General features: G+C 36.6%; 1 protein-coding gene across 1 annotated transcript in view; it reads left to right on the top strand.

Moving 5' to 3' along the window:
- The first annotated feature begins 337 nt into the window (after window positions 1-337).
- prtga (protogenin homolog a (Gallus gallus)) overlaps window positions 338-23,119 on the top strand; it is a 42,854-nt gene continuing 20,072 nt past the window's right edge. The window contains exons 1-9 of the mRNA XM_058750499.1: window positions 338-521; window positions 1,657-1,956; window positions 14,859-15,003; window positions 15,870-16,003; window positions 16,107-16,403; window positions 17,100-17,259; window positions 18,413-18,660; window positions 20,763-20,927; window positions 21,810-22,115. Coding sequence (XP_058606482.1) covers window positions 455-521; window positions 1,657-1,956; window positions 14,859-15,003; window positions 15,870-16,003; window positions 16,107-16,403; window positions 17,100-17,259; window positions 18,413-18,660; window positions 20,763-20,927; window positions 21,810-22,115 — 1,822 coding nt within the window. The 5' untranslated portion in view covers window positions 338-454. The remainder of the gene's footprint in view (window positions 522-1,656; window positions 1,957-14,858; window positions 15,004-15,869; window positions 16,004-16,106; window positions 16,404-17,099; window positions 17,260-18,412; window positions 18,661-20,762; window positions 20,928-21,809; window positions 22,116-23,119) is intronic.

The following is a 23,119-nucleotide window of genomic DNA, read 5'->3' as shown; positions in this document are numbered from 1 at the left end:
AAAACAGAAATAACAGCAAAGATCACATGATCAGCACAAGCAGTCATAATCCCTTATATTGTTTCAAGTTGTAAATAAATGATGATTTTGAAAATGTCATTCAATCATTAAGAACTTTAACTAATAAAAAAAACAATAATAATAATAATAAAAGAGGTAAATCCGCTCGTGTTTATATCTGCTCATGAATATCAATCTCTGAACATCTGTTTCAGGAGCGGGAATCCCTGCGACGTCACGCTGCACGTGGAGTGTTCCGCAGGCGGAGGAATCTCTTCACGCACTCACTCACTGATGAGCCGCGTCACGCAGCGCGCTCCGGGACCTGTGCTCTTCCGCAGGAAGTAGTGCGCTCGCAGAGGTCAGCAGCATCGCGCGCTCCGTTCAGTCAGAAAGTGTGTGGAGCTCGAGTCCGCAAGCCACGGGCTTAGGCATGCTCGGACTAGCAGAGTAAATGGCGTCTTTCAAAACGGATTTATACCAGCATCTGCTGTTTCTTGCGGTATTTCTATCAATCTCAGGTAAGAGCGTTAATTTCATATTTGCAGGAACAGAAATGAGTTATGTGTGAACTTAAATGTCAGGATGTTTCGTGAGTTAAATGTCCTGGATGAGGGTTTCATGCACTGAAACGTAAAACATTATTAAATGCATATTTATTCATAAGTGATTTAATCGAACTGAATGAACGGTCAGAGCGTTAAATAGCTACAGAAACACACTGAGTGATACATTGATTTGATTCACTCAAGCACGCGCAACAACATGTAGCAAACTTCAAAGCAGCATCGACAATCGCGCAAATGTTTCGTGTTTCAAGAGATTAAAATAATCCTTCTGATCACAGTGGTTTATTGCACGTTCACATTTTCCTGATAAAGTGTTTTTAAATTTCATGCATCATTCACATATATTATTGTATTATATTATGCATAACAAACGGCCTCATGCATAATCAAATAGTTGATGATATCATGAAGCATGCATATTCTTAGGTGAATGTTTAGGAACTACATAAACAAGTTAATCATAATATAATATCTGAAATGCATCTAAGAAAAAGAAAGCTATTGGAATGTCACTTTATGATATTAACAAGCCTTCCTGAATAATATAATGCATTACAGATTAGTATTAGTGATAGTTACATCATGAAACTTATATTTATGCATTGTCATATCTGACTGAATACAATATGACTGCTATGTTAAACATTTTATGTTGTGAAAGTTATTATAGCCAGTGTCACCTTTTTTTTTTTTTTCCTTCTCTTAATGCACAAAAATAACATTTCAAGCTACTTTATAATTTATTCAAGGTGATGCATCTCATAAATATACTAAAATGTTCCCAAATCATAAATGCATAACATTACAATCTTGAAATGGTCTTTTATTTATTTTAAAAAGTTTTTTGTTTCGTTATTTTTTTTTTTCTGCTCTCGTAGCAGCTCTAGTCACGGTGAGCTGCTAAATGTCGTGTGAATTTCATGCTGGGAATGAATTACAACTCTTCTTTAGACAAGGATCGAGTCTCTTCTGACTTTATGAGCCATGAAAAAGAGGATTACAGCGAGTCAAATATGATTACAGCAACTCATCTCAGAGTCTCACTCAATGGCAACAGTTTGACTCTTTCTTCTGTCTGTCTCTGCAGGTGTGACGGGTTTTAGTGAGCTGTTTTTTATAAAGGAGCCCCACGATGTGACTGTATTGAGGAGGGACGCTGTGATTTTGGACTGTCAGGCCCACGGCGAGGCTCCCATCGGCATCCGGTGGCTGAAGAACGGAGCGACGCTCACAGAGTCGGAGCGCGTTTACCTGCTCACCAACAGCTCTCTGTTCATCTCAGAGGTGGAGAGTCGTAAAGACAAATCAGATGAAGGGTTCTACCAGTGCCTTGCCCAGAACAAATATGGATCTATTCTCAGCCAGAGAGCCCGCTTGACTATCGCAAGTAAGTGGCATTGGTGGATTTGCCCCGATATGTGTCATTGTTGCTCAAATGTCTTTTGAGATTAAAGGAATAGTTCACCCAAAAATGAACATTTGCTGAAAATTTACTCACCCTCAGGCCATCCAAGATGTAGATGAGTCAGATTTGGAGAAATGTAGCATTGCATCACTTGCTCCGCAATGGATGCTCTGCAGTGAATGGGTGCCGTCAGAACGAGAGCTGATAAAAACATCACAATAATCCACACCACTCCAGTCCATCACTTAACATCTCAAGAAGCCAAAAGCTGTGTGTTTGCAAGAAACAAATCCATTGTTAAGACGTTTTTAACTTCAAACGGTTGCTTCTGGCTAAAATACGAGTCCTTAATCAATAATAACGCTTTCTCCATAGAAAAGGTTGTCTGGTCTGAATCAGGAGAGAAATATGCACAGATCAAGCAAACCAAAAAAATCCACTAACATATTTGTTTAGACTGGTTTTGGACTGTTCTGGCTTGTAAACAGTGCTTAATGTGTGCATATTTCTCTCCTGATTCAGATGAGACACTGGAGGAAGCGTTATTATGGATTATGAACTCGTATTTTAGCTAGAAGCGACAGTTTGAAGTTAAAAACGTCTTGATGGATTTGTTTCTTTTTGTCTTCTCAAGATGTTAAGTGATGGACTGGAGTGGTGTGGATTATTGTGATGTTTTTATCAGCTTTCATTCTGACGGCACCCATTCACTGCAGAGCATCCATTTCTGAGCAAGTGATGCAATGCTACATTTCTCCAAATCTGATGAAGAAACAAACTCATCTACATCTTGGATGACCTGAGAGTGAGTACGTTTTCAGCTAATCTTTATTTTTGGGTGAACTATTCCTTTAAATCGACTACAGCTCTATCAACCTAAACTAACAACAGAGGTCACGTTAGGTTCAGCAACAAGCTCTTTTCTTATCAAGAGCCATTTGTAAGATTGATTTGTCCTATGGCATCAGCTCTAATTGGACCTTTATTTTCAAGAGTACAGTATGTATATATGTGTGTTTTCTGCATTGCTGAACGCTGGAATCTGGCTCTTAAGAATTCCTGACACATTCACGGCACACAGAGGAAGTGCGGAGTGATGGATGAGGCTCATTATTTACCGTACCGCCAGAGTCTGACAGCAGATCTACAGCACAGAAACTAGTGCAAGGAATCATTACATCAGCAGTAATGAGCGTCGACATAAAGGTCAAGATGACATGCTTTTGAGATATAGACAGACAGACAGCGTGACTGACTAATGTTCAAAAGTTGTTTTTAAAAGAAGTCTCTTCAAGGCTGCATTTATTTGATTAAAAATACAGTAAAAACAGTAATATTATGAGATATTATTACAGTTCAAAATAACTGCTTTCTATGTGAATATCTGTTCAAATCTAATTTATTTCTGTGATGCGCAGCTGTATTTTCAGCATCATTACTCCAGTCTTCAGTGTCACATGATTCTTCGGAAATCATTCTAATATGCTGATTTGCTGCTTAAGAAACATTTCTGATTATTATTAATGTAGAAAACAGTTGTGCTGCTTCATATTTTTGTGGAAACGGTGACACATTTTATTTTTCAGGATTCACTTATGAATAGAAATTTCAAAAGAACAGCATTTATTTGAAATAGGAATCTTTTGTAGCATTATGTCTCTGCTGTCATGTTTAATCAATTTACTGCATCCTTGCTAAAAAAAGTATTAGTTTAACAAAAAAAAAAAAAAAAACACTTGAATGACGGCAAAGTTAGAAACTTGGTGCAAAATCTGCAGATATTTTATAACGTCATATTCAAGGCTTGTTTTTTGTGAACTGTTTCTATTCCATGTTTCAAAAGCATTAAACAGTCATTTTTTTCTACAGTCAAATATGTTTTAAGTAAAGCATCACTGACTGTAATCAGTGTGAGATTATTCTAATAAGAAAACATCAATCATCATATGGGTCATTGGCTATAATCTGCTCAGATTGTTGGTTGTAGATACAGATAGCTGGAGGATAGATGAGTGTGTTTGTGTGTGTCCGGTGCGGGGCAGGGGTCAGTCCTGTGCTCGAGGGCTCGCGGGTGTGTGAGAATGTGTCCATTGGTGTGCAAATGAAGGCCGGCAGGTTTGAAAAGCTCAGTTTGCAGAGGGCACTAGTGCTCCAGTGTTAAAGAGCACATGACCCCTATTCACAGCGCTCTGCCTTTATATCAGCACCTCCTGACCACAGCCATTGTTCCTGCTCTCCTGTGTGTGTGTGTGTGTGTGTGTGTGTGTGTGTGTGTATGTGTTTGACAGAGGCTTTTAAAGGTCCTCTCCTCTCCTGAGGCTGTGTGTCGTGCTGCGCTGCTTCAGGACAAAAAGCATGTGTTTCTGCTGCTCTCGCTGTGTTCTCTCGTTCAGAGCAAAACGTGAGCACTGGTCAAATGTTAGACTGTTCAAGAGCAGTTTTCACATGGCGGGGTTGTTGTAGTTAACTAAAACTAAAACCATATAACATTTTCGGTACTTGAAATAAAATGAATGATAACTGAAATCAAATAAATTACACAAAAAACTTATTTTATCTCAGCTAGTTGCCAAGGCATCATTTCTCATTTTTGTTTAAGTTAACTGAATACGTAAAACTAAATATTAAAAATTAAATTAATAAAATTTATTAAAAAATAGAATTATATTTTTACACTACATATTTAAAAACTAAATATCAAAAATGTAATTAATACAATTAATAAAAAAAAATAGACATATTAGGGATAAAAATGACAAAACACTTCAGATTATTAAAAATTTCACTTGTTTCCAGATTTATGGTGTTTTTGGGTCTTGATTTGCGATCTGTTTCAGTCGCCAACACGATCAAAATAATTCCAATCAAAGAACAAGCAAACTTTTTCCACAGGAAAGTGAAGTCACAAATGCATCTTTATATCTCAGTTGTTTCTCATAAATTGCAATTAATTTCAAGGAGAACAAATGGAGAATTGCTTCCAGGGAAAATGACACCAGTACTTTTACAGTTTCAGAAGAAATCTCAACAATCTCTCAAAGGTGCTCAGATTTGCCAAGTAAAAAAAAGTCTGCAATCCTGAATATTTTAAAGTTTTTTTTTAATAGTATTTTTATTTTAATATTATATCATATTATAATATATATAAATAATAAACATATAAATTATATGTATGTTTGTGTATAATTTTAGTATAAATCTTTTCATTTTAATATTATTTATTTTTATATATATAATTTTTTTTTTTTTAATATATTTTGAATTTTGATATGAATTCAAATATTTCTCATTAAATTCTTCAAAGATTAAATGATCTGAGTTGCTCCACACTGTTTTTTGCACTGTACTCCTATTGAATGACACCTTGTTAGTCATTTGGGGCTGTTTTTAATAACTTTAGGTGAAACAAAGTTGAGACAAGACAATGTTCATACCTTAATGAAGTTTACTGAGCTTTTAAAGAGAAACATCTGAGTAAAGGCATTGTGTTTTTGTTGTTTACACACACGCATGTGTGTGGCCTCTGTACCACCTGTAGGTGTTTTCAGGGTTTTTTGGTGGTTTGCAGGTGTTTGAGAGCTGTAGCGGTGCTCACTGTTGTTGTAAATCTGCTAATGAGTCTTGTATTGTGTAACAGGACAGTGAGGAAACCGAAGGGGGGAGAAACACAGCAAATGTTACAGAGCGACAAAATATGACACTCTCCTGCCCTCTGCTTCACCCCGAGAGCCCACGAGCATGACTGTATAGTGTGGGATTTACAGAGAGAGCATCATGGCAGTGGAGTAGTTGTGCGTTATGAAGTAAAGACAGCGAGTGTTTTACAGGCTGCTTTTAAAGGGGCATTTAAAGTCTTTCTACAGACTCTCTAAGAGCCCGTAAAATTTACAGGTACCTGGGAAATACCATGAAGACGGACAACAAAGGTGCTTGAAGGGAATTGTGGGGGATATCAACTCCTATAAGAAAACAAACACATAGATTTGAGTTAAAAACATGCAAAACTGGACAATATGATGAATATAATGGATGATATATTTGCATTGATTTATCTGATTATATGCAATTATTTTATCTATTACTGAATACTAAAGAATATTATCATATTTAAAACTTTATGTAATCTTAAACGTGTATATATTGACTTACTTGCATAAAGTTGATTTTAATATTTAATGTGGATTAATATACACATAATTTGCATACAGCTTTAATTATTTAATGGATCTTTTGGACAACTTTCAGGATTTTTGTATGCATTAAAATTAGAAACATTCCTGAGTTTGTGACACAGGCCTGGTCGTGTTGGGAAATGGCCCTTCTTAAAATAATTTCTTATGCTGATTAATTTAATGCTTATTTGCATGCAAATTAAGTAATTTAATGCATTTTTTTTTTTATTACTTTCAGGATTTTTTAATGCAGTAAATAGTAAAAAGGTTTTTTATATATATATAAAATAATTCATTATGCTGATTAAGTTGCATGCAATTTAACAATAACTATTAAATGCATGATCTTCCAGCCTTACCTACACAAACACAAACACACACTCACATAAACTGAAAGACGCTGAGAGCTGAAGTCCTCTGCTCCTGAATGGCTGGTTTTATTGCAGCGAGTCGAGCTGGTGGCCTCCATGCGATTGCTTTCTGCTCCGCTAGTTTGCTGAATTTGTGAAAAGCTTTTTTTCTCTCCGTCTCCTTTTGTCCCATTTGCCCCCAACTGCCCGGGCCAAAGAAGCAGATTTCTTTGCAGGGCATTTGTTTGACCAGATCGAGCTGGTCAGGACAGCTGGCGCTTTGCACCAATGCAAGGGCAATTATGCAAACGAGAGAGAAGTATGCAGGGATTTAGGAAAGTTTGATTGCTGCTTAGTTTGTGTTGTTTCGGATGAGAAGTGAGAGTCCAGAGGTTGAGTGTGATTTTAGCACCGGTGTGCGGTGATGGAGGCGACACGCTTTCTTTTCATCATGCTTGTGTTTTTTGACACCACGTGTTGGCAGATGTTGTGTGTGTGTGTTTGAGAGTGTAAGATTGATGGTTCCACATGTTTAGACCTTTTGCCCTTCTCACCTCTACTCATATATCAGTCACTATCACATGTTTACTTTAACTATCTAAATGAGGACATACCTTCAACTATTGTCTTATATAAAAACTGATTAGATGAATGCAATTGACCCAAACCCTGCAACTAAACAAAAACTATTTCCTTTATTTATTTATATATATATATATATATATATATATATATATATATATATATATATATATATATATATATATATATATATATATATACACACACACTGCTGTTGAAAAGTTTGGGATCAGTAAGATTTTCAATATTTTTTAAGGGAGTCTCTTCTGCTCATCAAGGCTGTATTTATTTTATCAAAAATACAAAACATAAATATTGTGAAATATTATTGCAATTTCTAATGTTGCTTTCTTATTTTAATATACTTTAAAATATCATTTATTTCTGTGACGCAGCGCTACATTTTCAGCATCATTACTCCAGTCTTCAGTGTCACATGATCCTTCAGAAATCACTCTGAGATGCTGATTTATTATGAGTGTTTTGTGCTGGTTAACGTGATACTTTTTTCTTTGATACTTTGATGAATGAAAAAAGCGTTTTTCAAAATAGAACTCTTTTTTAACAATATAAGTCTTTACTATCACCTTTTATCTATTTAACACATCCTTGCTGTTTCCAACACTGATAATAAATCAGCATATTAGAATGATTTCTGAAGGATCATGTGACACTGAAGACTGGAGTAATGATGCTGAAAATTCAGCGCTGCGTCACAGAAATAAATTACATTTTAAAGTATATTAAAATAGAGAATTATTGTTATAATCGTTATTATAAATTTCAATAATATTTCACAATATTTATGTTTTGTATTTTTGATCAAATAGATACAGCCTTAATGAGAAACTTCTTTAAAAAAAAAATCTTACCGTATATGTATATAGACACATTTAGAACATTTGTATTTATATAAATATATGCATTTATGTAATTGTAGGATGTATAGGCTTTAACATTGTAAAAATCCATTGTGTGTAGAGACGGCAGGTCAGCGCTGATGTCAAAGGTGGCCTTCTTCAGCAGTTTAAAATTAGAAACATGCCTGAGTTTGTGACTCACGCCTGCTTGTTTTGAGGGCAACGGTGTTGGGAAACGGGTCCCTGAGGGCCTCTAATGTGTTCCTAGAATTCCAGGAATTGCTACAAGAACATCAAAACACTCTTTTCTTTCCTCAATCTGACTGGATGTCTGATGTGGGAATGGTTTGTGGAAAAATTGTACTGCTTTTTTTTGTAATGATGCTTTTAAAGTAATTGCTCTGAGCGGTTGATGATGAAAATAAGATGTATTCTTCAAAAATCGTATTCTTTGCTAGGCGATGCTTCAGGCCTCCGGAGTCAAACCTGGAGTGTTTGAGTTTGAGATGAGATGTTTGAGGAATTTCAGAGGGACAAAACGGCTTTAGTGCGCAGTGTGGCATGTGAAAGGTTTCCATGGTTTCCCTAAGTGGCAGTCGGAAAGGTCAAAGGTTGCTTTAAATTGCCCAGCAGGTTGTGTTCAGGGAAACAGTGGCGAGGAGTGAAATATTCCTGCTCATAACAGACAAAAACATGCCAACGTAGATCAGCTCCTCTCTCTGGATATATAAACACGGCTCCTTTAGATTTATGAGTCCTGACCACCAGAACTGACTCAATCTAGTCCTGAGACACTGAGGCTGTGCTGCAAAATCTAGTGATCTGCCTTGAAGCCCACTACACATATGTGACCCTGGACCACAAAACCAGTCATAAGTGTCAATTTTTTTAAACTGAGATTTATACATCAATGGAAAGCTTATTTCTCAGTTTTCAGATGATGTATGGTTTGTTAGGATCGGACAATATTTGTCTGAGATACAACTATTTGAAAATCTGGAATCTGAGGGTGTAAAAAAATCTAAATATTGAGAAAATCGCCTTTAAAGTTGTTCAAATGAAGTTCTTAGCAATGCATATTACTAATCAAAAATTAAGTTTTGAAATATTTATGGTAGGAAATTTACAAAATATCTTCATGGAACATGATCTTTACTTAATATCCTAATGATTTTGGCATAAAAGGAAAATTGATAATTTTGACCCATACAATGTGTTTTTGACTGCTTTTGTGGTCCAGGGTCACATATTTGGTAATATGGTATACTGCAGTAATTAACATGCACAGTACCCTCTGATTCTGTATTATAATTCTTCATAGTTGTGACTTTTTTTTTTTTGCACTTTTGATGCTTTTTACATTTTTATTGTGTATTATTTTATTGTATATAAAGGTTAAAGCTTATTTATGTTATCTGAAAAAAGTTATACAACTTGTTTATAAGAGAATAGTTAATCTTTTCAACCTGTTTTTGTAATATCATGATAAAAGCTTCATTAATTATTGTGATATGAAAATTTGATACCGTCACATGCCCAGCATCATCTATGAAAAGCACTCCTCACTTCAAGAGCATGAGATTTTGGTTATGGTTCAAATATGGTTATGGTTTTGGTTCAAATTATGTTGAATATTGAATTGTATGCATTTTATAACACAACCCTGCATCCAGAAACAAAAATATCATTAAAAAATTTTGTTTCGAATCATTCAAAAATTTAAAAATGGGTTGAAAATTGAACAAATAGTTGTAATCTGGCTCAGATTCAGACAGGAGCCATGTGTTTGTATTAGCTTTTCTGCTGATTAAGTGTTAATACAAGACTTCTTCACCACACAAATGGCTGTAAAAGCAAAAATGCTACAAAATGCATCATATTTTCTGAGAAAGTGTGACGTGCTCCAGCTATTTTTGGAATCAGCACCCAAAATTAGTGAGAAACAAGTATTGGATTTGATTCAGGAGGACGGTGATATCAGTGCATTTTAGGATTGCATGCATGCTGCTTGAGAATTTACCAAAATGCATGCATTAATGTTTTTGTCGTATCATGATTGCCCCTAAAAATGCTGCGTAAGCAGGCGGCGTAGCTACTATTTATTTGATCACAGATAATGCTCTCGGGCTGACCGTTTGACCTGTTGCTCTTCAGCGGATCAGATAAGACACAATAGCCGTGCTGTTTTCAGAGCTCGGGGGGGAAGATAAGGGTCTCGGGGTATTCTCCGGCCTCCCTGCCCCCATACGGCTGAGAGGCCAAAGGCCACAGGGAGAGGTCCTGAGCCTGGCCTCTGATTGGCTGGTGAGGGGCCGATTCTGGCTTCTGATTGGCCGGCGGGGGTCCTGCAGGTCCGGGGCTGCAACTCGCCTGCTGGATGGACCCTGACTGATCCTCAGCTTTTGGGCTTTGCATTCTTCCCTTCTGCTCACAGACGAAGCATTCTTTGCCTCTGCTGTCATTTCTCTAAAGAAGGAGTGAGCGAGAGGTGAGGTCAGGTCACGACACAGCGGGACTGTGTTTGTTCACGGCGCTTGTGCATAATGCATCTGCTTATAAAACCTTAAAACATCTCAAATTACTTTTGCATTAAAGATGGATTAACTGCATCCTATAATAAGGCATTTTAACTTGTCAAAGTTGCATGTGAGTGTGTCAGAATCTCTTCAGTGGTCTCTAGAGAACAAGCTGAGATGCTTAATGAACAGTTTTCACTTTGTGAGTGATAAGTGATGCTTTACCCTGACAGAAACACTGTAGTTTTAGTATGTGTGTGTGTGTGTGTGTGTTGAAGGCTGAAATGTCAGTATGGTGGTGGCGTCTCTTACCTGCACTAAAAGATCTTTTAGGGCTCTTGGTAATGATCCGCTTTCAGAAAATACTTACACACTTGTATTGCTTTACCATCACTGACAATCACACTGAAACAGACAGAGAGACAGAGAGAGGGTGAAAGTTTCATCCCTGTCTGCACAAGTATTATTTGAATATCAGTCTGTTTAAGGCAGTTAATGAAGAATATAATCAGAACAAAAACATTTCAAATAAATATGGACATCACGTGTGTCACGGGTCTGTTTTTTGGGTCACAATCAAGAACAGCCCATATCACATTCATATGTGGAAATAAACTGCATAGAAATCAGATAGAAATTTGCATAGACATTTTTCATACCTATTCTCGACATTCATCCTACAATTGCATAAAATAATATCTAAATTGCATGACGAATCATTACACAGAAAAATAACATTTAGTTTTCATAAGTTATGATATTAAATATGATATTTTTCACACATAAGTTCGATTCAGAAAGGCTTGTAATGATCTCTCTCTCTCAGTGAAAAGTTGACTGAGTGTTTTTCGGGCTGGAATGGAGAAGGAGGCTCTAAAGTTGCACATCAGAGCCCTGGTGTTGCCGTGGTAACCATTGTCCCTCTGTGACCTGCCCGCTGACCCGGTGTGTGCCGATCCACAGACCTGTGCTGCTCTGAAAGCATCTTCTGAGCGAAGGAGAGGATCTCGCTGAAACAGATCGCTCCCAAACGGAAGTGTCCACTTCTAGAGTTGCTCTGTTGTGCTAGGGCTTGGTTTCTGGTTCATGTTTGGTGGGCCGGGATGCCTGAGCAAGGATGAGCTTATACTGCCGCTCTGGATTTGTTGAGGTCAGAGGTCAGAGGTCAGGTCAGTGGAAGGGACAGACTTACAGATCCTCTTATAATGCTTACTTGGCAGCTGCACAGCCAAACACAGACTACATCAAGCTGTAGTTTAAGAAACTAAAAGATTTTTAATAAAAGTCAGTTTCTGGCACGGAATAAATAATTTAAAAAGATGATTGACTTTTTTTCCCTGAATTTATATATCCCAATTCTGACTTTTTTTTCCTTGTAATTAGTAGTTTCTATCTCACAATTCAGACTTTTCTTCTCAGAAGTGTGAGCTTATATCTTGCAATTCTGACTTTTTTTCTGAGAACTGCTTTTTTTTTATCCCAAAAAACTAGAAACTAGCTTCCATATGAGAGTATTTTTTGTATTTTATGAAATGCCGTGCTGTAGCATAGTCCAAACCCTCGGCAGATCATATCTCCTAATAATCACTGCACACCTGAAGGCTTTTGACTTGTACATTTATCACCTTAAAGGGATAGTTCACCCAGAAATCAGCATTTCCAAACCTGGATGACTTTTCTTCTGCACAACACAAAAGAAAATACCTTGAAGATTTCCCTAAGTGTGTGTTTATTTTTTTTAAATAATTCACTCATTTATCACTATATACTATTACAGTTTTTATTAATGTTTTGAATTGGCTTTTTAATTTATATTTTCAGTATTCAATGGATAATTTTGATTTAATTTAATAATTTTGATAACTTTTGTAAGTGTATTTAGTTTATGTTTATAAATGCATACATGCATGCATTACTATTTAGGTTAAATTTATATTTATTTCAGTTTTAGTTATTTATTTCCCGTTAGTCATTTAGCACCTCCATTTTTATCTAACATGTTATTATATCTAATATTTTATTTTACTTTCTGCTTTATTTCAATGAAAAAAAAAACACAGTTTTTAATAGTTTTAGTTACGTAATAATTGGTCCAATGTTGTTTTGACCCTGCTGATTTGCTTTGTTGGTGGCAAAAACAGCTGAAACCATTTTCTAAATATCTTCTACAGAAGAAAGTCATTCATACGGGTTTGGAAACTTTTGTCCAGAGGGTGTACCTTACATACATTTTAAAACATCATTCTCCACATGCAGCTGTGTGTGTGTGACACAAGAATTCCTACGGGTTGCATTTACATACATTTTAATACAAATGAAGCTATGCATTGTATTTTAATCTCATGTCTCATGCATTCACATGCTAGATTTTTTCCTGCATGTGTGTATGTGGAATTTGTTACCTGCGTTGATATATATCATGGCACTAAATGATTATCATATTCATATACCGTGGTGTTAGTCATAAACCTTTAAAGGTTTACTATAGTACATAAAAAAAACAATATGCATTTGTAGGTGCTGATTGTAGTTATTTGTTACTGGAATTGGAATTTAACCAGTATTAGCACACAAACACACTCTGCATCCAATAACACCTCTCCGGGTCAAAGGTCACCAGAACTTTGTCCATAGTGTAGTTTAATTGACATTCTAGAAGCGTCAATCAACTCACCTGCTTTTACAGAATAGGAGCTTTATTACTGGTAGATTTATGTATGAAGCTTTTAAATCTGTGATGATGACTTCCTGTCAGTGATTACATCTTACTTATCTGTGTCTAACTGCAACATTCAGGCCCGAGGTTGATTTTGTTATTATCTCCATCCTAACATGAGATTTGAGGTCTGCATGTATAGCAGAGCTTCCATTGATTCCTGTTAACTAATTATTGACCGGAGGCTTCTTCAGGGGTTGAAGGGGCGTGAGGGGGATGATCTGAATAGTTTTGGGGGGTTTTATGGCTGTTTTTGGCCTGAGAAGGTCAGAGCTGGAGCGCGGCACCGATGTGAAGGCCTCACTAAAGAGGCACGTTAAACAAACATTAATGTCTTTCGATCCTAAAACAGGCTGTTTATGGGGAGCTGTGTTTGCTTTTACTGATTATCATCACTCAGAAAACCAGAAGAGCCTCTTTAAAGGAATGGAGCCAAGATTATTATGGTTAACTAAAACTAAAACCATAAAAAAAAAAAAAGTTACTTGAAATAAAATAACTGAAGTTTAGCTAGTTCCCAAGGAAACATTTTTTGTTTTTATTTAGTTTAACTTGATGCATCAAAATAACTAAAACTGAAATAAAAATATTAAAACTACACAGACATATAAGAAAAAAAAAAAATATATATATATATATATATGAAAATGTCATTGTTATATTTTTAGATGTTATATTTTATTTCATTTATATATAATATTTATTTTTTACATTTATTTTTATTTTTCAGTTTAATTATAATTAAAGTTAAAGAAAATCCACTGTTAAAAGAGATTTCTTTTTTTTAAATTAATTTTATTTAGTTTATTTAAAAAGTTTATTATATTTAAAAGTTTAGTAAATGCATTATGTTTCCAAAGTCAATGAGTAATAATCGTGATTACTTGTGATTTTTATTTTTATTTTTATTATTATTATTTATTTATTTTTTAATTAATTAATTATTTTTTCATTATGAAACAACCCTACCCTTAAATATCCCTTGGCATGAACACTTTCTAATTGAACACAAATGTTTTTGTTAGAGAGAAACACATGAAGTAACAAGCCAAACACACACAACACACACACATGTTGGAATTTGTGGTTTACGGGGACTCTCCATAGGCGTAATGGTTTTTATACTGTACAAACTGTATTTTCTATTGCCCTAAACCTACCCCTTACAGGAAACTACAGGCATTTTTAGATTTTCAAAAAACATTTAGTATGTTTTTTTTTTTAAGCCTTTTGAATTATGGGGACACAGGAAGTGTCCTCATAAACCACCTTCAAATTGTAATACCTCTGTCATACCCATGTCATTAAACAAATTTGTGTCCCCGTAAACCACAAAAACCAACCCACACACACACCGACACACAGAGAAGTGTTACCAAAAGGTGTGTGCTATGCTAGCGTGAGGTGTTTGCTGCTAGTGTTTATCTAAAGCTTTTGGTTCAGTGTGACTTGTTCATCTCTGCTGACAGTGTGTGAGAATATGTGCTAGATCATCTTACAACCAAGCCTCGCTCCTTCTTCTTTTGTCTATTCTAATGTGTTTATCTCTCTCATACCTCAATGGCATGTTCAAATTTGCCATTAAAACATCACATTATCCATTCACAGCTCGATAAGTCACTGCTGATATTCTTGGAGTCTGAAGACGTTGACTCTTATAGATGGTAACTGTTTAATTCTTTCTGCAGGTTTATCCTCCTTCACTCAGCAGCCGGCATCAATCACGGTTATGGAGGGATCTGTCGCACGATTCACCTGTAAGATCACAGCCACGCCCCCACCAATCATCACCTGGGAGTTTAACAGAGTCACTTTACCACTGGCCACTGAAAGGTACAGCTCCGCCCACTTACTAGAGGGAGGAGGGGCTTAGCATTGACCACTTACTCTTTCTGTAATTTGGTGATTTAATTTATTAGAATACATATAATATTTGTTGTTTATTCCACAATTATTTTACTTTTTACCACATTTATTTTCATAATGTATGTTCCTGGTCTAATTGCAACTTTGCTATATTTTTATATATATATATATATAACATACATACATACATACATACATACATACATACATACATACATACACACACACACACACACACACACACACACACACACACAGTCATTCAAAAGTTTGGGATCAGAATGATTTTTAATGTTTTGTAAAGAAGTCAGAAGAAGCTCTCCTCAGGTCTACATTTATTTGATTTAAAAATTAATAATGATATTGTGAAATATTATTACATTTTAAAATAACGGTTTGCTATTTTAATATACTTTAAAATATAATTTATTGCTGTGATCAAAGCTGTATTTTCAGCATCATTACTCCAGTCTTCAGTGTCACATGATCCTTCAGAAATCATTCTAATATGTTGTGCTGCTTAATTTTTTTGGAACGTGATACTTTTTTCAGAATTTTTGATGAAGAAAAAGTGAAAAGAACAGCATGTATTCGAAATAGAAATCTAACATTGATTTTAAGTCTTTACCATCACTTTTTCTCAATTTAACACATCCTTGCTGAATAAAAGTATTAACTTCTTTCAAAAAAATATGTACTGGCTTGAAACTTTTGAACCGTAATGTATATTGTATGTTCTATTATATGTTTTATATATATTGTATAAGTGTGTATATTGTCACTTTCTGAGTATATAAATTGTATCGAGTGAATGTTTGCATGTGTCTCTCCAGAATCACAGTGCTGCCCGGCGGCGTTTTACAGATTCAGGGAGTGGAACAGGCTGATGCTGGGGGTTACCGCTGTGTGGCGACTAATATCGCCAGCCGCCGCAGGAGCGCCGAGGCCGAGCTAACCGTGACCGCAGGTTACATAAAGACCTAAACATCTAGATCATAAGAGTAGTATTTATGCATACTACAGTATGTATACGTGTCATTTTCATTTGCTCTCTTTATACTTCTCAACAGCTCCATCTCCCAGAGTTCCTCAAAGGCCTCGTATCATCGCCGGTCCGCAGAATCTGACCGTGGCGGTTCACAGCACGGCTCTGCTGGAGTGCATGGCCACCGGAAATCCTCGTCCGCTGATCTCATGGAGCCGCGCCGACCATAAATCCATTGATGTTCACAAAACAAAGGTTCTTGGCAATGGAAACCTGCTCGTATCCGACGTGAAACCCCAGCATGCTGGGATCTACTTTTGCCGTGCAACTACGCCGGGAACCAGAAACTACACGATTACAGCCGCTAATATAACTGTGCTAGGTAAACTAAGTGAACACAGGGTTTCTCCGGGTCTTAAAAAGTCTTATTTCACCTTTCCACAATTTAAGGCCTTAAAAAGGTGTTAAATCAGAGCAGGGAGTCTTAAATTCAAATTCATGGCATTTAATGTTGCATGCACTGAAAAAAAGCCTGTTGATAGGAATGAAAATTACTTTCCTGTTTGCATTAAATTGATGCACATTAGCAGATAAACTTCATTCTGATCAATTTCTTAGAAAACGAGACTTCTAATCTGTCATTTTACTTCTCATGTAAATGTGTCTTGATTTTAAGAATCTTCAGACATTTGATTAGAAGATACAGTAAATGTTATTTCCATATTCTAGTGTGAGCAGAGCTATTAATTGTTTTTTTTTTTTTTGTAAAATTAATGAAAAAGTGATGGAGATTGGTACAAAGTTGTATTTTCAGAATTTGAAGTATTGCTAATACAAGACATTTACTGTTACAGTAAATTATACCATATCGACATATTGTGTTCCCATCAATTTATTCCTTAATATTTCTTTTTTATTTCTTAAAAAAACCTGCAGAAATCCTGTGAGCATATTCTTTTTCCATTACTGTTGTTATGGCCTTAATAAAAAAATAATAAATAAATAAACACAACATTTCTTTTAGATTGCAAAAATGCATGCATTTAATAAATGCATCTGTGCGTTTATTTTCGTGCAGCGCCGCCGTCTCTCGTGGAGTGGCCAGAAAGCGTGACCCGACCGAGGGCCGGTACCGCCCGCTTTGCATGCGTGGCAGAGGGATTTCCAACGCCTCAGATCACATGGCTGAAGAACGGTGAACCCATTCACTCAAATGGACGCGTCAAGATGTATAACAGGTACTGCCATGTGAAAAACACCAGTGGTTCAGTGCATTCGAGAACATGCATGGGTTAAAACAATAAATGTGTCTCTTGGAAGATTGTTTATTGCACCTCAAAACAGCCGTCTTAATTTAAAGCTGTAGCTGTAGACGCTGCTGCCCTAAAGCCAGAACCCATTGCATTTATTTATGTCTGTCTTTAATTTGAGTTAAAGTTTATATTTTGAGCACTACGCTGACGTTGCTCGGGGTTTGAATTGGCTCATTTGTCTGCTGGAAACTCTGTCCTGCTGAAATATTCATCAGCTGGTTTCTTCTGTGGAACAAGAGAGGGTTAATTATTCAGGGCTCTGCTAATGGTGTTTGAGCTGATTTTCTCTTTGATTTTCCTCTAATTTGTTTTCCTGTCTGTGTTTGTTATGGGATCCTAAAGGCAAAAGGGGAGGGGGTGATGGGGGGAAGCAGGACTATTGCTATTGACGTGCTTGTTTCCACCTCAACATACACACGTTAAACATGCATGTTAAATATATATGTCTAGGTTTATTCCTGCAGTTCCTGCATCTACAAATATTCAAGTTGTAAAACAAAGTATTGATGTTACAAAACATATTTTTAAAGTTAGATCATATAAAAATTATATATATTTTTTTCAAACAAAGAAAGAGTCACATTTCTCCCCAAATTCACTAATAATAATAATAATAATGAGGAAGTAAAATGTCCTTAATTTTTGTGAAGATAATTAAATAATTATAGCTGATAAAAAATTGTAACCACCCCTAATAATAATATTCTAATAATAAATATAATATAATGCATTCTGATGTTTCAGTTTTGTTTATAGTAGTTTTCGTTATTCTCCATGGTGGGTCTTATTCAGTTCTTAGTAATATAATATAACGATGTTTATCAAAATATTTTTGTTTTGCTTTATATATTTAACTATATTACTATAATGAGAATATGGTAATAAGATGTGCTTAGTTTTTATGAAAATAATGCAAAAAAATGTACCACTTCAAAAATATTCATGCAAAAATCATTTCTTTTTTCATACTTTAGAATTGCATACTTTTTGAACATGCAATATTACCAGGTTTTGTGAGATATGTCAGTATATCAATGTCTTGAGGCAAACAGGATGTGAACAAAGTTTGTTTTCACAGTAAACTGGTGATTAACCAGATCATTCCGGAAGATGACGGCATATACCAGTGTCAGGCGGAGAATGAGCAGGGTTCGGTTCTGGCCATGGCTCGTCTGATCGTAGTGATGTCGGACAACCGGCCGAGTGCGCCCAGAAACGTCCGCGCGGACACCGTGTCCAGCTCAGCCATCCTACTGGCCTGGGAGAGACCAATGTACAACTCGGACAAAGTCATCGCCTACTCTGTGCACTACATGAAGGCAGAAGGTGAGCATCTCCGATATAAATGGCGAAATGTGGAGCGGACAGTGGTGAAAATGCACAAGAGCACAATTAAAGGGATAGTTCACCAAAAAATGTAAATGCCCTCACCCTCAGGCCATGCAACATGTAGATGAGTTTGTTTCTTCATCAGGTTTGGAGAAACGTAGCATTGCATCAGTGTCTCCGCAATGGATGCTCTGCAGTGAATGGGTGCCGTCAGAATGAGAGTCCAAACAGCTGATAAACACATCACAATAATCCACACCTCATCAATTAATGTCTTGAAAAGCCAAAAGCTGTGTGTTTGTAAGAAACGAGTCCATCACTGAGACATTTTAACTTGAAAACATTGCTTCCGTTATCAATTGAGTCCTTTATTCATAATAACCCTTCCTCCAGTGTCTCATCTGAATCAGGAGAGAAATCTGCACAGATCAAGCACCGTTTACAAGCCAGAACAGTCCAAAACAACTTTAAACAAATATATGGATGCATTTTGATATGAGAGACAACAGGAGATGGACTTTATGGACTTGTATTTTAGCCAGAAACACAGATTTAAAGTTAAAACGTCTTAATGATGGATTTGTTTCTTACAAACGTGCAACTTTTGTCTTATCAAGACATTAATTAATGGACAGGAGTGGTGTGGATTATTGTGATGTTTTTATCAGCTGTTTGGACTCTCATTCTGACGGCACCCATTCACTGCAAATCTGATGAAGAAATAAACTCATCTACATGTTGCATGGCCTGAAGGTGAGCACATTTTCAGCAAATTTTCATTCTTGGGTGAACTATTCTTTTCATTTAGAAATATTCATGACTTTGTGTGGGAAAGGCTCTCGCTCTGTTCATGACAGTTAGTTGAGTACTCTTTGAGCGGTTTCTGTTGTTAAAAAAGTCACTTCTGGACGAAAATGTCAAGAATAATTTGTTTAGTTACCGCAATTTTAAAGCATTGGCATTCTTTCAGCTTCTGAGAAAGACGTCCAAATAAAACACCTGCCTGCTCGTGAGGAGATAAGGAAGAGAAAACAATGAGACGTCCAACAGGAACTGTTCTGACAAGTGTGAAATCTTTATTAGGGATTTTGCCAGTTACACTTGGACTTTCAGAATTCCAGGCCATTTAGTGGGAGAAGAATAGCTGTAGAGAAAGAATACACACTGCATCTGCTCTGGAGGGCAAAAAGCATCGGAAGTGATTGAAAGGGCTGCAAAAGGGGGCTAATTATCCCGAGTGTTGGAGTGTCTTAATCTAACTCTGAAGAGGCTTTGGGGGGTTTTTCTCTGTGCGTCAGAGTCAAAGTCTTCAGCGTGGCCATTCAGTGACGGAACAAGGCCTTTTCTGTTGACTGTCGAGTATCTTGTTTATTGGGTCAGAAATTCAGTTGGGGACTCAATGCTGTAGAGTGTTTCTTTTATTTGAGCATCTTAATGTGGCCTAATTAAAGTGTTATCAGGTGCAGTGGACTTGTGGGAAAACCAGCAGGTGGATTTTGCCTTTAGTTACATTGATAATGTGGTTAATTAAAAGAAGGCATGGCCATGTTGATTGAGTTGACAAGTTTCTTTTTATTCTGGCACTGGTTTTGAATCGCCACACAGACTAGTAGTTAAAGACTTCATGCATTTTGAGTTATGAAGGGTAAGGAGCATGCATTTCGGACAATACAATTTTCCTCTGCACTGTAAAAAAATAATACAAGATTATTAGAGTAAGTTTTAAAGAAAATGGCATTTTAGTTTTAAAATGTCTTGTTTAATTCAATGTGGTAATTGCCATTTCTTTTTAATTGTGTGAAATATACTAGCAATTTCTGAGTAAAAATAGTTTCGAAGTAAATTCTACATACTTTTTTTTTTTTTTTCATTTGGTATCCGTGCACTGTTTGTATGCATTTAATGCATAAAACATTTATGCAGTTAGCAGATGCTTTTATTCAAAGTGACTTGCATTGCATTCAAAATATGCATTTTATCAGTTTATACTTTCTCTAGGAATTGAACCCATGACTTTGGCATTGCAATTGTGGGAATGTAGCTGAGTTTGCGGTGCTTTCCAGCATTGTGAAACATTAAGTCTTGACGTGTCCCAACAGGTCTAAATAACGAAGAGTACCAGATTGTTATCGGTAACGATACCACCCGCTACATCATTGATGACCTGGAGGCCGGGCGAAACTACACCTTTTACATCGTAGCGTACATGCCCATGGGTGCCAGCCGCATGTCTGACCACGTCATACAGCGCACGCTCGAGGACGGTGAGTAGAGGATGAGGATCAGACGTTCAATCCTTTTTGTGTGCTATTAAAGGAATAGTTCATCCAAAAATTAAAATTTAAAAGTTTCTTCCTGGGAACAGATTTGGAGAAATGTAGCATTGCATCAGTGTCTCAGCAATGGAAAAACATCACAATAATCCACACCACTCCAGTCCATTAGTTAACATCTGGAGAAGACAAAAGCTGAGTGTTTGTAAGAAACAAATTCATTATTAAGATGTTTTTAACTTCAAACAGTTGCTTTCGGCTAAAATACAAGTCTATAATCCATAATAATGCTTCCTCCAGTGAAAAAGTTAATCTCCTGTTGTCTCACATCATAATCCAGCCACACATTTGTTTAGAGCTGTTTTGGCTTGTAAACGCTGCTTGATGCAGATTTCTCTCCTGATTCAGACCAGACCACTTTTTCAGTGGAGGAAGCATGATTATGGATTTTGGCCAGAAGCAATGGCGTGAAGTTAAAACGCCTTGATGATGGATTTGTTTCAGCTTTTGTCTTCTCCAGATGTTAACTGATGGACTGGAGTGGTGTGGATTATTGTGATGTTTTTATCAGCTGTTTGGACTCTCATTCTGACGGCACCCATTCACTCCATTTTACTTACGATCGAGCTGGGTGAGCTGCGGTATTTGCCTTTAAAAAAGATGCAACATTATATCGTTGTATAGATTATATAACTCAAAATCAAAACCATTTGTAATGCTAATCATTATTTTTGTACTTTTTTTTAGATTTCTGTATGTTAATGAGGTCTGTTACGGCTGCTTTGTGGGTTTGCTAATGGGTCCGTGATGTTTGTAAGTACTGAATGTCATGAAGTAAATGTTATTTCTCGTTTTTCTCTCTCTCTGGGTCAGTTCCCTTGCGTGCTCCTGAGTTGAGCCTCACCAGCCGCAGTCCCTCTGATATCCAGGTGTCATGGCAGCCTCTGTCTCATAAGCTGAGTCGTGGTCGTGTGTCTGCGTACCGCCTCTCGTACAGGACCAGCACAGACGGGGCAGTGACACAGCTGGAGCTCTCAGGACACAAAACCCATCACCTCCTGGAGGGTCTTCAGCCCGACACCACGTATCTGCTCCGCATCGCTGCGGCCACCAGCGTGGGGTGGGGAGAACCATCGGCCTGGACATCCCACAGGACACCGAAGGCTTCCAGCACTACAGGTGGAACATCTATCTATCTATCTATAGTTATATCGTTGTCTATCTATCGTTCTATCATTCTATCATTCTATCGTTCTATCTATCCATCTATCTATCCATCTGTCTGTTTATCCGTCTCTCTTTCTGTCTATCGTTCTATCATTCTATCGTTCTATCTATCCATCTGTCTGTCTATCTATCTATCTATCTATCGTTCTGTCTATCGTTCTATCCATCTATCGTTCTATCCATCTGTCTGTCTCTCTGTCTATCTATCCATCTGTCTGTCTCTCTATCGTTCTATCTATCGTTCTATCCATCTATCGTTCTATCCGTCTGTCTGTCTGTCTATCTATCTATATCTATCTATCTATCGTTCTATCTCTGTCTATCTATCTATCTATCTATTGTTCTATCGATCGTTCTATCTATCTATCGTTCTATCTATCGTTCTATCTGTCCATCTGTCTGTCTCTCTATCTATCGTTCTATCGTTCTATCTATCCGTCTGTCTATCTATCTGTCTATCTGTCTGTCTATCTATCTATCTATCTATCTATCTATCTATCTATCTATCTATCTATCTATCGTTCTATCTATCCGCCTGTCTGTCTCTCTGTCTATCTATCTATATCTATCTATCTATCGTTCTATCTCTGTCTATCTATCTATCTATCTATTGTTCTATCGATCGTTCTATCTATCTATCGTTCTATCTATCGTTCTATCTGTCCATCTGTCTATCTATCTGTCTATCTGTCTGTCTATCTATCTATCTATCTATCTATCGTTCTATCTATCGTTCTATCCATCTATCGTTCTATCGTTCTATCTATCCGTCTGTCTGTCTCTCTGTCTATCTGTCTGTCTATCTGTCTGTCTGTCTATCTATCTATCGTTCTATCTATCGTTCTATCTATCGTTGTATCTATCGGTCTGTCTATCCGTCTGTCTATCCGTCTGTCTATCTGTCTGTCTATCTGTCTGTCTATCTATCGTTCTATCTATCGTTCTATCCATCTATC

This window comes from Onychostoma macrolepis, chromosome 18 (genome assembly GCF_012432095.1).
Source record: "Onychostoma macrolepis isolate SWU-2019 chromosome 18, ASM1243209v1, whole genome shotgun sequence".
NCBI lineage: Eukaryota > Metazoa > Chordata > Actinopteri > Cypriniformes > Cyprinidae > Onychostoma > Onychostoma macrolepis.
This window is presented reverse-complemented; position numbering and strand designations above follow the sequence as displayed.